The sequence below is a fragment of the Ursus arctos genome, unplaced genomic scaffold, assembly GCF_023065955.2.
Source record: "Ursus arctos isolate Adak ecotype North America unplaced genomic scaffold, UrsArc2.0 scaffold_21, whole genome shotgun sequence".
NCBI classification, from domain to species: domain Eukaryota; kingdom Metazoa; phylum Chordata; class Mammalia; order Carnivora; family Ursidae; genus Ursus; species Ursus arctos.
The window spans coordinates 5,209,687-5,224,248 of record NW_026622886.1 but is presented as its reverse complement, the minus strand read 5'-3'; the positions used below and the strand labels follow the sequence as shown (position 1 = coordinate 5,224,248).

The window sequence follows — 14,562 nt, the reverse complement described above, 5'->3', positions numbered from 1 at the left end:
GTATAATACCTGGCAGGGTAATTACTTCAAACCATCAAGAATAGAACACTGTTCACTTATAAAAAGTACATATCCTAAGCATTCTGTAGCTGATTTATGACACACTGCTTTGAGGGTGCCGGCTTGGGACTCTGTCACCAGCCCAAACCAAGCTTGAAAACAATTTACAGCCCAATGATCACCACCCAGTGGAGCATCCATCAGAATCTTCTGGGGCAGTCTCCTTCATACACAGCACACCCACCTCAACCTTCAAAGACCGTGCCCTGCTTTCCCTTTTACTAGTGATTTGTTTCTAAGGGCAGCAGCTGGGTCTGGCACACGGCCTGCAGGCACCCAGGCCTGTGGAAACGGGCCTCTTTTGGGGACCTCCATAATGTGCCTCACAAGTGACAATCAGCCCCAGGAAAGGATCATGTCAGGCGGTTCCAAGAACAAAAACATCTGGGACATTCATCCTCTAACAGAAGGGTAAAATGAGTAATGCTCACGGCTGTACCTTACCCTCCCTCTCCCAAGAGCTACTGGGGGTGGGGGAAGGAAGAAAGGCTGCCAATCACAACGGAAGCATGTGACGACGGTAAGAGACTAAACAGTTATACTTTATTCCACCGTCAAACTTCAGGCAGCAAGAATCAGGCAAGCATTCCATTAAGCATCCAAAGCCCTTCTAGGCTCAGCGGAATTACAAACTCCAGCTTCATGTCACCATCTGGTTTAAGTTTCTTCCTCTGAAAGACACAAAACGTTAGAGAAATGAGCCATGTCACACTGGTGAACTGCTTGTGATTTTTACCACCTCCGCTCGGAAGTTAAGCCTTTCGGATCGTCATGGGGCTAATAGGGATTTCCTTCAGTCGCCAGCTGGTGAATGAAGCAGGAAAGAGGCGGCCTGGAGTCCGTGGAACTAGCCCAGAGCATCTTTTCTTTCACGCCACTGGCTAACCATTCCACTGCCTTCCCCTCTATGCTTCTTACTCAGCTGCTAAAAGGCCCCTCTCGCCCTGGGGCCCTCATGTGATCTAAAGGTTCTTGAAATAGCTCCTGGCGCCAAAATGGAGGCTGCTCCAAAGTCAAGTGTCAGGGAACTCTCAGGAAGTTCTACATCAGGGCTCCAGAGAAGGAGTCCCTCGCTAGCTAAGTCTAGACTTCAGAAAGAGGCCTGCTACACACCTTCCTCCTCCTCCTCCTCCTCCTCTTCATCCTCGTCGTCCTCATCGGAGCTGAACGTGCCGTCGGGCAGGCTGTAGACGCGGATGACCTGCTTGTTGGGGTCCTTGAGGATGAGGTACTTGCCCTCCTCCAGCTTCATGCAGATGTCGATGACGCAGCGCAGGATGCCCCAGGCGTTCTCCACGCTCAGGTTGATCTGGCTGGCAAACTCATTGGGCTTGAACTGCTGCGTGCCCAGGATGACATGGCGCGAGGAGTCTTTCACGTGGTACCGGGACACGTAACTAGCGGGGAGAGGGGCCTTAGTGGTAGGGGCACAGCAAGACCTGGGGCCAAGGGGCAGTTCTTCCCAAGGGAGAGGGGAGAGGCGAGCCCCGCCCGCAGACCCCTCCCTGCAGCAGATGAATTCAGGACCCCCCCGACACGAATCTCACCCAAGCTTGAGATATTCCGACCCGGCCAGCAAAGCGCAGCACGTCCATCGGGCCAACTTGTAGCTGTTGTTCTTCAGCTCGGTGGCAATGACGGCCCCTCGCTGAGAGTCCAGCTTCTGACGCCAGTCAACGCCGTTACAGTGCTGCGGGAGGCAAGCCCAGGCACAGGAGTGAAGGGGGGGGCTCCTACTGCCTGAGGCCTGGGACCTCCTTCAGCAGAGAAGGAACTCCTCCGTGGGACTCGGAAGTGGGGGGATCCGCAGGTAACCCAAGGTAAGACTGTTACCATTAAAACGGCAAAGACACAGCCCCTCCGCACACAGCATCCCACACAGTGGGCAGCTGGCGAACTGGGACACCTCTTGTCTAGCCCAGGACCCATGCGTGCACAGTGAAACAAGTGCCATGTGAATGGCAGGGGCAAGCGTTCACGTGTGCTGTGTGGGAAGGGAGGGCTCCCTGGACGCAATGCAATGGCTCACCCAGGGGAGGACACTGACAGAGGCTGGAGGTGGCGTGATCTGACAGGCACAGAGGGAAAGGCCACAGGCCAGAGTCTGATCTTATGTGTACACACGTGTAGAGAGATCGTCTTCTCCAACCACCTCTTATATAGAAGTGGGAATTTGGGACCCAGAGTGAAGTGACCGGTTGAAGGTCACACGGCACAGATTCCCAGATTGTCTTGGTTCATGGCAACCAGAGACCAAAAAAAATACTGGAGTTAATTAAGTAGTTAGGCCCAAACCATTCAGGGATAGTATGTAAACACATACGTTTCCCTCAAAATCACTCTTGTGAGTTTGCTGTGGCATTTCAAGAGCTTCTCTGCACGGCCGTGCTGCACGATGGGAGCAGTGGTTTGGACAATTAGTTGGCAGAGATCAAGCGACTGGGGGTTGGGGTGGAGGGTGCTAAGGAAGTCAGTTAGGAGACCAGTAAATGCCCAGTAACAGGCATGATCAACAGCGTCCTAAACTGGGGTGAAGATGGCAGAACCGAGGGAGAAGATGGATCGCTCCCGCCAGTACAACAGAAGCATGTGGGGGGGACACGGGGACAGAGGGGCAGGGTGGGCAAGAGAGAGGAGATGCTTGAGGCTGAGCCTAAGGGAGCAGGAGAGAGACAAAGCCAAGTCAGAGGTGATGACAGAAATGAGGACATCGGAGGGAAACGGATTTCGGCAGAAAAACAAAGGAATGGGAGTCCAAGCAGATCTGAGGAATCACTGTTAAGAGTTCAAGGTTGAGGCCTGAGGTAGGCACAATTCTAAGATGAGCCCCGATGGCTCCTACCCTCGTGTGGGTGGAACCTGTGAAGATGAGGAAAGGTCATGCCCACGGTTAGGCATCTTCTATGTCAAAGGCATTCCGCACATGTAATTGAGGCCCCTTAAGACAGGGAGACCACCGGGGTGGGCCTTACCTAACCTTACATCTGGGTGTAAGCCAGATGCGGAGAAGTCAGAGATTGGAAGCACGAGAACAATTGGCTGCGCGGTTGCTGATTTGAAGACGGAAGGGACCCTCGGGCAAGAAATGTGGGGGACCTCAAGGAGCTGAGAAGCCCCAGCTGACAGCTGGCACAAGAACGGGGGTGCTCAGCCCCACAACAGCAAGGAACTCTGAAATTACGCTAACTAGAATGGGCCTGGAAGTTTCTTCCAGAACCTTCAGATTCATTTTAAGCCTTTAATTGGTTACGGAACAAAAGACAACGAATACGAAGCTGTACAGAAGAGTAACCGACGAACAGAGCCATGTAGGGGCTGACCTGACAGAAGGCTCCCCCAGAGCTCACGAAGGACGGGAGCCAGCAGAGAACACAAGCGAAGGGAGTGAAGAAGCGTACAGGACTAGAGTCAGGTAGCAGCACAGAGCGCAAGGCCACAGAGCTACAGTGACACCGAACGCTACTGGGAGGCCCGGCAGAAAGTCTAAGAGGCGGCCAGCGGCCCCAGAGCTGAGCTCGAAGAAAGGCTTCTGGTGTGCTCCTTCATCAGGTGACCGAGGCTAAGGGACACGTGGGGAGTGGGAAGCAGCAGCGGTAAATGCGATCCCAGAGGATCTAATGAAGGCAGAGCAAAACGGCCCACAGACTCCATATCTCCTTAGACCCCGTTCAACGTGCGCCTGAGCTGTCCTTCCCACGGAGGACCCTTTATTCGGTACAGCGGCGCCCGGGAGCACTGCCCCCCTGCAGCCAAGTCAGGCACGGAAGCCCCAGCAGCTTCAGAGAGGGGAGCAGCCCAACAATCACGGATCACCAGCATGAGAGGGAAGCAGAAAGAGGAAAGATGAAGGAAGCCCATTTCTTTCAAGAGGCCTCCTGAAGAGCCAAATCTTCGCTGATCTGAGAATCTCGGAGTTCAAGAAGGGAAGGAGTTGGAAGAAGAAATCAGAAGGCTGGAGAGAAGGCAGTGGCTGCTCTAAATGAAACAGTTGATCAAAAAAAGAGCTCTGGGGCTTACAGGACACCTGCCAACCTAGACGATGAGATCAAAACCAGACGCTCGCAGAGACCAGGAGCCCACGGGAGGGTAGAGGGGACAGAGAGGGAGAAAGTCCTGTGGGGAGGTAGTTACGACCGGTTTCTGCATGCAGAAGAGTTCTTAAGCCTTAACCACGTTCTACACACACACACACACACACACACACACACACACACACACATGCACACGCACACGATCTTTCTCACTGAGGAACTAGGGGAGGAGAAACTCTGAAGCCCCAAAAAAACCCACATCTTGGTAGCCGTGTAAGTGATGTGGGGGGACACGAGACCGAGGCTCACAAAGGCTAGCCAGGAACAGCACGGCCCACAGGAACCACACACAGGGAGACCAAGCATGCCTCACCCTAGAATCCCACTCGTTGAGGGTCTTGATGTTGATGAAGGACACTTCCCCGTTGGCTCCAGTCATGACACCGTCATGCTCACAACGGACAATAAGGTCAATGTCGTCTCCAAGCTTCCACCTGCGGTACCTGCAGCGAACACGGAGCTTGTCTGGTCACTGGAGACACCGGATTTTAGAGAGGCCGCCCAACCCAGGTGGCTGACATACCGGTAGGCGACAGAGGCGACTTCATTCTTGTCCATGTCATCCTCCACGAACGGGTTTGGGTTGGGGAAGTTGTATCTTTCCTTCCCCTGCCAACAGACAGAGGCGTTACGAGGCAGCGAGCACTTGCGGCTGAGCCCATCGGCCAGACCCCGCACTCGGCTTAGTTACGGCCCTGGCTGGCTCCCTGTAGCCCACGGGGGTGGTGGTGGTGGGCGGTGTTTACCCCCCCACCTCGAGCATGAACCCCGACAGATCCCGAGTGCCTGCCTGTGCCACCTGTGTGCTTCGTGTGTCTGAATTAGCAGCCATGCCCTCCCCCCGCCGTTTCACTTTTCTAGAGCACATGCCACCACTAGTCACAACACAGGTTTATTTACTTTACTGTCTTCTCCTCCATTAGAATGAAGCCTCCTAAGGGCAGGAACTTTGCTCACTGCTAGATCTCCAGCACCTCAACAGTGTATTTGTATAAGACACCATATTTGTCACAACAGTTGAAGGAATCTACACAACCTGTCTGGCTGAGACAAGTATTCTTAGTACTCTAACCTCACACAGAAGAACCGTACACCACAAAGCTCTGAAGTGGTGGGTCGAGGGTTCAGTCGGGCAGCCTGACCTCAAAGCCCCAGCTTGGAGCTCCTCTGTGACAGGCAGGGACCCCGTCTGCCCTGCTCAGTCCCACCACCCCAGAGCCTACAACACAGCAGAGGTTCCAGAAACAGAGGTTGACAGAACAGAAACTGGTGCCCAGAGGCTCTCACCGCCTCACCATTCTCAAGCACTGCTGGGAGAAGTTATGGTTGATGTAGGTCGCTTCCATGGCCAAGTTGCGGGGCGAATTGAAGGAATTGCCTTCATCTTGTGGGGGTTCATTGGCGGTCTCACTCACTGTCAGGAGGTCTGCAAAAGCGGCGGCATGGTCACCCACCCACGAAACTGAGCCATCGACAACGTGCCTGGCACTGCAGGGAGGGACACAGGCCCGTCCTCCCAAGAACCACCATCTGCCAAGCCGGCTCTCCTGAGTGTGGGGCACAGAGGGGAGGAAGCGCGGGGTGCTGCTGGGTAACTTCGGATCCTCTCCAGCATTAAATTCAAGCACATCGTAAGAAACCGATCCCCTTTCAATCTTTTTGGGTTCCTCAAGAGAGTGTCTGATTTTGTCAGCTTTTTAGCAAAGAGAAGGCCCTAAGCCTCAGGTATGGAATCACATCGTTCGGTCTCACTGCTATAATGTCCTAGTGACCTGGTTTCCCTTCATGGTGTGTGTACACACATTTGTAAGGTACAAACACGTGCAAGTGTAGTTTTCCCATTATAAATACACTGAAGGAAAACATGGAATTAATTTAAAGAAAAATACGAAGCACGTGGTAAAGGTGGTATGGTGTGTTGGCAGAAGGCAGCAAGGTGCCGTTCAAAGGAGTAACATCTGCAAGCACGGTACTGGGGCCCTGGGAGGGCTCAGAACGCCGGCGCCTCAAGGACGTACTGCAGCGACAGGCCTTCCCTTCTCCAGGTCCCTGAGCAGGTCGGGGGGGGGGGGGGATGCAGCCACGACTATCAGTGCCTGCAGGGAGACGTTTCCCGCCCACTCTCTAGTCCCAGGGAATTGCCGCGAACCAGCACAACACCCAACACCTTTGTGCTGCTCCCAGACAGGCTTCTTACCAAAGTCAGAGTTGTCCCTCTTGTCAAAGAAGAGCTTGGACCCGACTCTCTGCACAACAATGTCCCAGGAATACACGGAGCGGGTGCAGCTCATGAGGGTGGCTAGAATGGCATCAGTGGCAAACACGTTCCCCTGAGTTTTTGCCAGCTGCAAAGACGACAAGGAGAACAAGGTCTAAGTGCCCATCTGCACGGAGAACTCCCCCGCAGGGAGCTTTCACGCCCTCACGTACACGCGCACGCCCCTCTAGCTGTCTGACGGGTGAGTCTGCAGCACACCGGCCCGCGAGCTCCCGCTGGCAGGCACCAGCCTGGCACACGAGGGCCTGCAGCTCTCCGGGCACGCGCTACATTCCGGGACGGCGCCTCGCAATGCTTTCGTCCTCACCCCGTGGCTTGTGGGAAGCACCTTCAACCCGCTTCAGAGGTAAGGCAAGGAGGCCTCAGGGAGGTAGAGTGAGGAGGCACGGCGGTGTGGGACATAAGCCCAGCTCGGCTCCCCGCCAGTATTCCAGCGTAGCCAGCGCGCTGCCCGTATTCCCCTCTGACCCTCTCCCGTTCAGAGCATTGTATCTAAAGGGGTTCCCGAGCACAGCCTGATTCACACGTATGCCCGCGTGCTGTTCCTCCTGTGGCCTCCGTGGCGGAAGCCGGCAGCGCTCCTCCCGGGGCCCACCTTTCGGATGACGGGGTCGTCGGTGGTGGTGACGGTGTGGAAGATGCGCTTGATGCTCCGCAGCGGCTTCTCGCTCCTCGTGGTGATGCGGTCGAAGGCTTTATCGTAGTACTCCAGGGCCCCACAGCACTCGCTGCGGGAGCGGGCAAGACACGCGAAACAAACGGGAAGGTCAGCTTAAAAAAGAAAACACGCCACGGAGGGGGCGACTGGGGGGCTCAGTCGGCTGATCATCTGACTCTTCGGCTCAGGTCCTGCTCTCAGGGTGGTGAGAACAGGCCCCACATCAGGCTCTGCCCTCAGCGGGGAGTCAAAAGTCCGCTTGAGATTCTCTCCCTCTCCTTCTGGCCCTCCCCCTGCTTGTGTGCTTTCTCTCTCTAATAAATCAATCAATCTTAAAAAAAAAAAAAAAAAAAAAAGCCATGGAATCCAAAGTCTTATCCAGAAATCCAATAAATAAGAGAAGAGAGAGTTTTTGGGGCGCCTGGGTGGCACAGCGGTTAAGCGTCTGCCTTCGGCTCAGGGCGTGATCCCGGCTCGAGCCCCACATCAGGCTCCTCTGCTATGAGCCTGCTTCTTCCTCTTCCACTCCCCCTGCTTGTGTTCCCTCTCTCGCTGGCTGTCTCTCTCTCTGTCAAATAAATAAATAAAATCTTAAAAAAAAAAAAAAAAAGAGAAGAGAGAGTTTTTATGACGAGAACAGGAGAGACAAGCTCTCCGAGTTCACCTAGGTCCCTGTCCCCTAAGCTCCGGATATGGGTCCATAGAACAGTATGAACACAACTGATTGACTCAAATTCCCCCTTTTAATGACAGGGAGACTGAGGCCAAGACAGGGACATGGGTAGTCCCAGAAGCTTCCAGTTGCATGGACTTCTGGCCTGGCGCTCTGGCCCCCACTGACTGACTTCCGTCTACTACCTGAGGTCAACAGCTCTTTGTAACGTCAGGAAAAGCTTTGCTTCTGATGAACTACAGTCTTTCTCTTCCTGCCAAGAGCCACGCAACTTGCTGGTCCACACACAGAAGCGCGTGGCGGACGGTAGCCAGAGAAGCCACTTACATGTCCTGTGGCTCCGACACTTCCAAGTAGCGCATCTTCATCAGCTGAGGAAAGTCCATCTCCTCCTTCACCTCCCAGTCACTGCGCACTTCCACCGAAGAGTCTCGGGGTTTCTGCGGTGCAAAACCAGGGGAGAAAAAAGAATTACAGCCAGCACGTAACAGCAAAAGGCGGGTTAACAGCGTGAAGGGCTTTTAGTCACTAAATCTCTCCGGAACATCCGCCACGTGCTGGCTGCTTTGTAAGACAGCATCCCTGACTCTCTGGAGTTTACAATCTAGAAGAGGACTGAAGGAGTCAAGAGGTCAAAACCCACCAGAAATTTTACTCCCAGGTGATGTCGGCACCCAGGACACACCAGCTCTTTCACAGGTACATATTTTATAAAGAAGCTCTAGCAGCTTCTTATATTTCTTGCAGGGTGTTAGCAGAGCAAGCATCGCATCCAGCAAAATCTAACCGCTGCCAACCGAGTCTGTCTCCTGCTTACACGCGTTTCCGTTCTCACGGCGTCCCCACAAGCACCTGCACACAAACATTGATGGCAGCATCTTTTCTAACAGCAGCAAGTGGAAACCACCCAGGCACCCATGTACCACTGAACGGACAACAAAACGTGGTATATCCACACAAGATTCCGCAATAAGGAGGTACTGAACACACCACAAGGCGGATGAACCGTGAAAACATGTTCAGTGAAAGGGGCCAGACACAAAAGACCACGTGTTGTAGGAGTCTATTTATATGAAATGTTTAGAAGAGGCAAATCCAGAGACAGAAGAGACTGGTAGTAGCCGAGGGCTAGGGAGAGAGAACAAGGGCTGACTGCTGAAGGGTATGGGGTTCTTTTCAGAATGAGGAGAATGTTCTGGAACTGGCTGTGATAATGCAGGCCCGTATCCATGAATGTACCAAGAACCACTGAACTGTACACTTTAAATGGGTGGGTTGTATATTACGTGAAGATTTTAATAAAGCACTTGTAAAACCAAATAAGCAAAAGTGAATTTCTAGATAGAACTCTGGTGTGGATACACTACCTGTGACTTTTGGTCCCACTTCTGCCTCACTCCGAATTGTTTCTGAAATTTTTTCTGCAGTCGTATGCGCTCTCTAGAAAGACAAGAAGATTGTGCTTTTGGTGCAGATCCTTAGGTCAGTGGCGTTTCGAAGGGCAGAAGCTGCCATTCTCTTCTGCTAAACTGCATCACTGACTTCTTAGAACTAAGAAAACAGGGGCTTCGTGAAAAAGAGCAGACCAAAAGAGTGCATGCTCAGGTGCTGCTAAGAGACACACTGCCCCCACACCGACCAGGTGGGTTCCACTCCCCCTCCAGAGAGGCCACCGGCAGCCTCAGCCCGGCAGGGCTGCTGCACGACACAGCCCCCAGCGCCCTGTGTGAAGGAGGCAGACCCGAGCTGAGGGAAGCCCCAGAGCTCTTCTTACCTGCCCTCGTTTCCTCCCAGTGCCTGGCCGCTGCCAAGTACCTTCCCACCCCGCTATCTGCCAATGGTGGCCCTTGGAGAATGAGGGCAGGCCCAACAGTGGCTTCGCTGGCGTCAGGAAGGTTTTTGTTTTTGTTTGTAATGCTGGGGAAGACAACCGTCCTCCTGCTTTGGCCCAGTGATTTCAGAGTACGCTCAGTCCTGGAAGGGTTCCTCGTTCCAGGAGGACAGGAAACCTCACCTCTCTTTCTGCTTGGCGCTCTTAGGCAGGGTCTGCAGGTTGAATTGCAACATGTTCCGTCGATCTTTGTCTCTGCGGAGGTTCCGCTGGGAATTAAGAAAAAACACCCACGTTAAAATCCTGGGGATCTGACGGACGATAGGCAGCGCTTAATGGGAGATCTTTACTTGGAATTCGCATAGACGTATGTTCACGTTTTTTATTGAAGTTTATGGGCTCCTATTAGAGTTGCAGTTTGCCTCTTTATGTAGTAAGATGTAGCCCGACTGGACCATCTGCTTAATAAAGCCTGCACACAGCGATTAAATGAGGCAACAGGCACCTTTTTACCTGACGCAGACACCCCCTCTTGGCACAGATGCACAATGTCTTAGCCTACCACAAAAACCTCAACTATTTAAATTCATCTCTGGACCCAGTATAAGTTTACTTTAGCACAATGTGTCACTGGTCAGCTACCTGGAAGTCACTGAAGACCTATGAAAATGCACTTTCATCAATACGCACAAGGTAGCATTTTTAGCAGGTGGCAGCCAATGGTAATGGCCCCTAGATGGTCAGATTGCTGGCTCTTGGCCTACCTGTGCAAATCGCATCCGATTCCGCTGGTAGGCGGTCTTCTGTGTGCGCGCCGTGTCCACCAGCTGGAAACTAGTTTCGTCCTCCTCGTGGAAATAAGCATACTGACTTCCACCGCCAAACTGAGAGGAGTACTTATCTGCAGGCAGAGGCAGTGATGTGTAACAGCTTCTACCTAAAGACTTTACACACAGGCTGGTCTAAAGCCCTGCTACTTAAAGTGTGCTCTCTGGACCCTTAACAGAAGTGCATGCTGACAGACTCACCCAGATTCACTAAATCAGGATCAGCGTTTTAAGATCCCTAAGTGATTCATGTGCACATTCAAGTTTGAATAGCTCTGGTCTAAAGAACTTTCTAAGTCAAGACAGAGTCGGAGGACCTCAAGGCCATTTCACACCCTGCCTTACTCGGTAAGAACAGGAGTTAAGATTTACTCTCCCAGAAGGAACAAACGTGGGGCGTGCATTATGCAAACGGGCAACCATCTGTATCATCTGGTACCCAAAGCAGACAAGTCTAATGGGTCACGATATGCTTTCTGCTGACCTCAGCCTCAGATAATCTTTTTTTTTTTTTTTAAGATTTTATTTGTCAGAGAGAGAGGGCATGCACATAAGCAGGGGGAGCAGAAGGAGAAGCAGGCTCCCCAATGAGCAAGAAGCCCTATGTGGGACTCAATCCCAGGGCCCTGGGATCACAACCTGAGCCAAAGGCAGACACTTGACTGACTAAGCAATCCAGGCGTCCAACCTCAGATAATCTTAACTTAGTATTCCAAGTAGTCACTTCCAAGAATCTCAACTGGCACAGAAGAAAACCCAACCCATTTATTGTATCAAGATCTTAAAATCTGGGGTCCACTGATTGTCTTCCCAGGTTCAGTAAACCCCAGGCACTGGAGTGCAAAATGGGAATGAAGTCAATGGATCTATGAAAAGGTTGGTGGTGCCCTAAAAGTGGAAGGGAAAAAAAAATCTCACTATAACCTATTAAACCTATTTAATAAGCAGTCTAAGTTCTGCGGCCATAAAAAAGAAAAAGATACTGTCTAGAGTTTAGACTATGACCCTAAAAACTATGAATTATCATCATCATTTTGTTCCTGTTCTAGAATGCTTTTGGATGGAGCTTACTAGAAAAAGTAACAATCCTCCCAAGGCCCTTGTCTGGGCAGTCAGTTGAACACTTACTCGTGTACCTCTTATCTTGGTATGTGGCACCTGTCCAGTCTGCAACCTGTCAGAGCAACAAGGGAAGAGCACACAGGTCAATCAGACACGTTTCTGCTGACCCAGAAACCCCCGTAAGTGAAGATACCGTCTGGGAAAAACCAAAGGAGGACTGGCTCACAAGGCCTTTGTAAGTGCCCAGTTCTCCTAGGACTATTGGAAGTACCCAGGCATTCTAGCCTTCCCCAGCTGGTGTCCTTATAAGGAACACAGGAGTTATGCTTTTGAGAGAATAAACTTGGAATGAACTAATGGAGGGTAGCAGCCACAGCTTAAAAGATTCACTCTCACCAACAGGCAAGTACCTTTCCTAGCCGATCTCCTTTGCTGAACGGCTGGTAGGGCATATCCCGAAACTGCTCGGGCACCGCACAGGGACCCCAGCCTGAGGGGTTGTCCTGGATCACGGGGGTCATGAACTTTGCCATCTTCTAAAACCTTAAAAATACAAATAATGTGAGCAGCTTAAAGGCCTCCAAGTACAAAGAGCCTTCCATTGAGGTAAGCTAAGACATAATGATAAAATTCAAAAGGCAACACACAAAATGGAACACTCAACTGTTGAGCTCCTACTAACTCAATCTGTTTCCTCGTAGATAATACTGTGAATACTTAAAACTCAGAAGACCACTAACAAAACTGATCTACTGTATTGCACTGATTCCATGACACCCACTTTCCCTACTATTTCGTCTTTGAAATGAGGCTGCACCTCATGCTTGATCGGTTGTCTTATTTTAATTGACAGTTTGTCTTTCTTAGTGCTACATAACATAGTGGTGCCTCTTAAACTCAGTGGTGTCTCAGGTTTGATGGAATGCAGTAACCTTTTCTCAAGTTTAATAACCGTGTTCTAGTTCTCAGAAAAACCTTCACCAAGGCATACAATTCGTAGCTTCCCTAAGTCTCAGGGTTTTCATTTGTAAAATGAGTAAGACCCTTGTTTAATTCATAGCACAAGATCATTGCAAAACACTTGGTAGTTACACATATGAAAACGCTTCCATTTTAAGATACTACACAATTACAACTGGGACTTGCATAAAATGCGTTTACACAGAGCGCTGAGAAAAAAGAGCCCATAAGTATAGCCTGATATTTAACTTTTCTTTCTTGTTTTTCTGATTTTCTGTCATCAATGCAAATCCTTATGCAGAACAAGTGGGCACAGAGCCAAGCAAAAAGCCTGTCAGAAAGCTGAGGTTACCCTAAACCTTAGGTTGTAAAAGCGGCCATATGTCACATGTTTGTAAATATTATGAATACCAGTCAATGTTCTTGCGTTTACCCTGCCTAAACTCAGTGGATGCGCCCAACAATCCTGGGGTAGCTTCTAGTATCATCCCCACTTTTCAGATCAGAAAATTGAAGCACAGAGAAACTAAGAAATTGTTCAAATTTGCAATGCTAGCTGATGAAGAAGATTTGAACCAAAGCAGTGTGGCTGGGATCCACACTCTGCGTAATGCTGTAGCTCCTCTCAAGCAGGTCTTTTTGCCTGACAGTTCCTATCAAAACCTGAGGCACTTATCATCCATCGTAATCCTCAGGGGTGCTCCCAGAGGAAAATTCATTGCACAAGTATTTCTGGAGCCGGGAGAGTAATCAAAGCGCACAGGCATAGTGATCGTATGAAGTTCTCAGTGTTCCATGATGGGGAGAGATTCAGGCTTCCTACAGAAGTGACAGCGGGGTGACAGCAACGGGGAACATACCCGAGAGCTTCATCCTCCGACTCTCAACTTAAGCTACACTACAGGAAGAGCATTGAGAGGAGTGGCAGCTTCAAGAAAACGCTCGTTAAAATGAATATTTATTGAGCTCCGACAGTGTGTCACACAGTGCTAAGTTAGTGAACAGCACTAACTCCCCCACACCCCCATTTTAGAGATTAAAAATTTGCAGCTTGGCCAATTAAGCTGTTGCTCCGCCTACTGTTTCCACAGAGAGTTGATTTCCAGGGTTGTCTGCCGTAAGTCCAGCATTCCTCCCATTATGTTATAGCTGGGCAGCAGCCTGAAGAAATGGGGTTATAGACCATACCTAGTAACCCAGTAACAATATTCCAAAACGTGTTAAAAAAAATCTAGTCATTCTGCCACAGTTCAAGATGGAAACAGACCCAAGGCTCCAGCGGGTGGGAGGAAGTCCCCTGGCTTCAACACAAGTAAAATAAGAATGAGCACAACGGAACCAGAAGCAGAAACAGCCGGCCGTTGTATCGGAGTGACAGCTGTATCGCTGACAGGGGCGGGGTGGGGAGGCACCCCAGGGCACTCAGAAGGAGCCCTGTGGCTGGCGGGCCATGGTGTTGTGTAGATTATCCAGGCCACTACAGATCAGACGCCATCAGTCCTGGAGGAGAGAGTTTCAGATCAGAGATGAAACCTATGCCCCCACAGCTGTCCATTTCACAGAAAAGGAAAGAAAACCTTTGGACTGTGAACTCCTCAGAGCAAGGTCGAACATTGCTCAGCTTGGAACCCCCCAATACCTCCTTCACAGAAACTCAGGGAGCCCCTGGCCACTTTGAAGACCCCGAGACCCAACGCGGCTAAGAGATATTATCAAAGTCGCTCAGTCCGTGGCCGTAAAGCGGAGCCTAAAGCCAGGGGACCTCACCCACAAGGCCGTGCCCCGCATCCCTAAGTGTGTCGGGCCTGGGGTCCCCGAAGGTGGATTCCTGCCCCGCCCAGCGGAGGGGCAGAGGCGGCCGGAGACGTACGGGAGGTCTCTTCCGGGAGGCCTCCGAAGGCCAGGCCCAGCCCAAGCCAGTTCCAGAAATCCATGGAACCCTATGGAACACTCCACTCACCTGTAAAGGCCTCTGCCGACCCCGATGGCGAGAGATGGTCCGGGTCGGAGACGGCACAACCAGCTTCCCTCCGAAGAACAGGGAAAAGGAGAAAAGATGCGCGCGCACAGGCCGGCGCCGTAAACACAATCGGCGCTGTCGTAAACTGCCCTCTAGCTTCCT

At 51.4% G+C, this 14,562-nt stretch overlaps 1 protein-coding gene across 1 annotated transcript; it reads right to left on the bottom strand.

Moving 5' to 3' along the window:
- Positions 1-581: 581 nt before the first annotated feature.
- EIF3D (eukaryotic translation initiation factor 3 subunit D) lies at positions 582-14,546 on the bottom strand. The gene is made up of 15 exons (XM_026499687.4): positions 14,401-14,546; positions 11,891-12,023; positions 11,547-11,592; positions 10,356-10,492; positions 9,775-9,860; positions 9,128-9,200; positions 8,088-8,200; positions 7,025-7,157; positions 6,349-6,496; positions 5,447-5,577; positions 4,675-4,760; positions 4,465-4,594; positions 1,608-1,750; positions 1,174-1,457; positions 582-731 (listed from the first exon to the last, which is right to left on the bottom strand). The coding sequence occupies exons 2-15, from the start codon at positions 12,011-12,013 to the stop codon at positions 718-720; spliced, it is 1,647 nt and encodes a 548-aa protein (XP_026355472.1). The 5' UTR covers positions 12,014-12,023; positions 14,401-14,546; the 3' UTR covers positions 582-717.
- Positions 14,547-14,562: the final 16 nt, after the last annotated feature.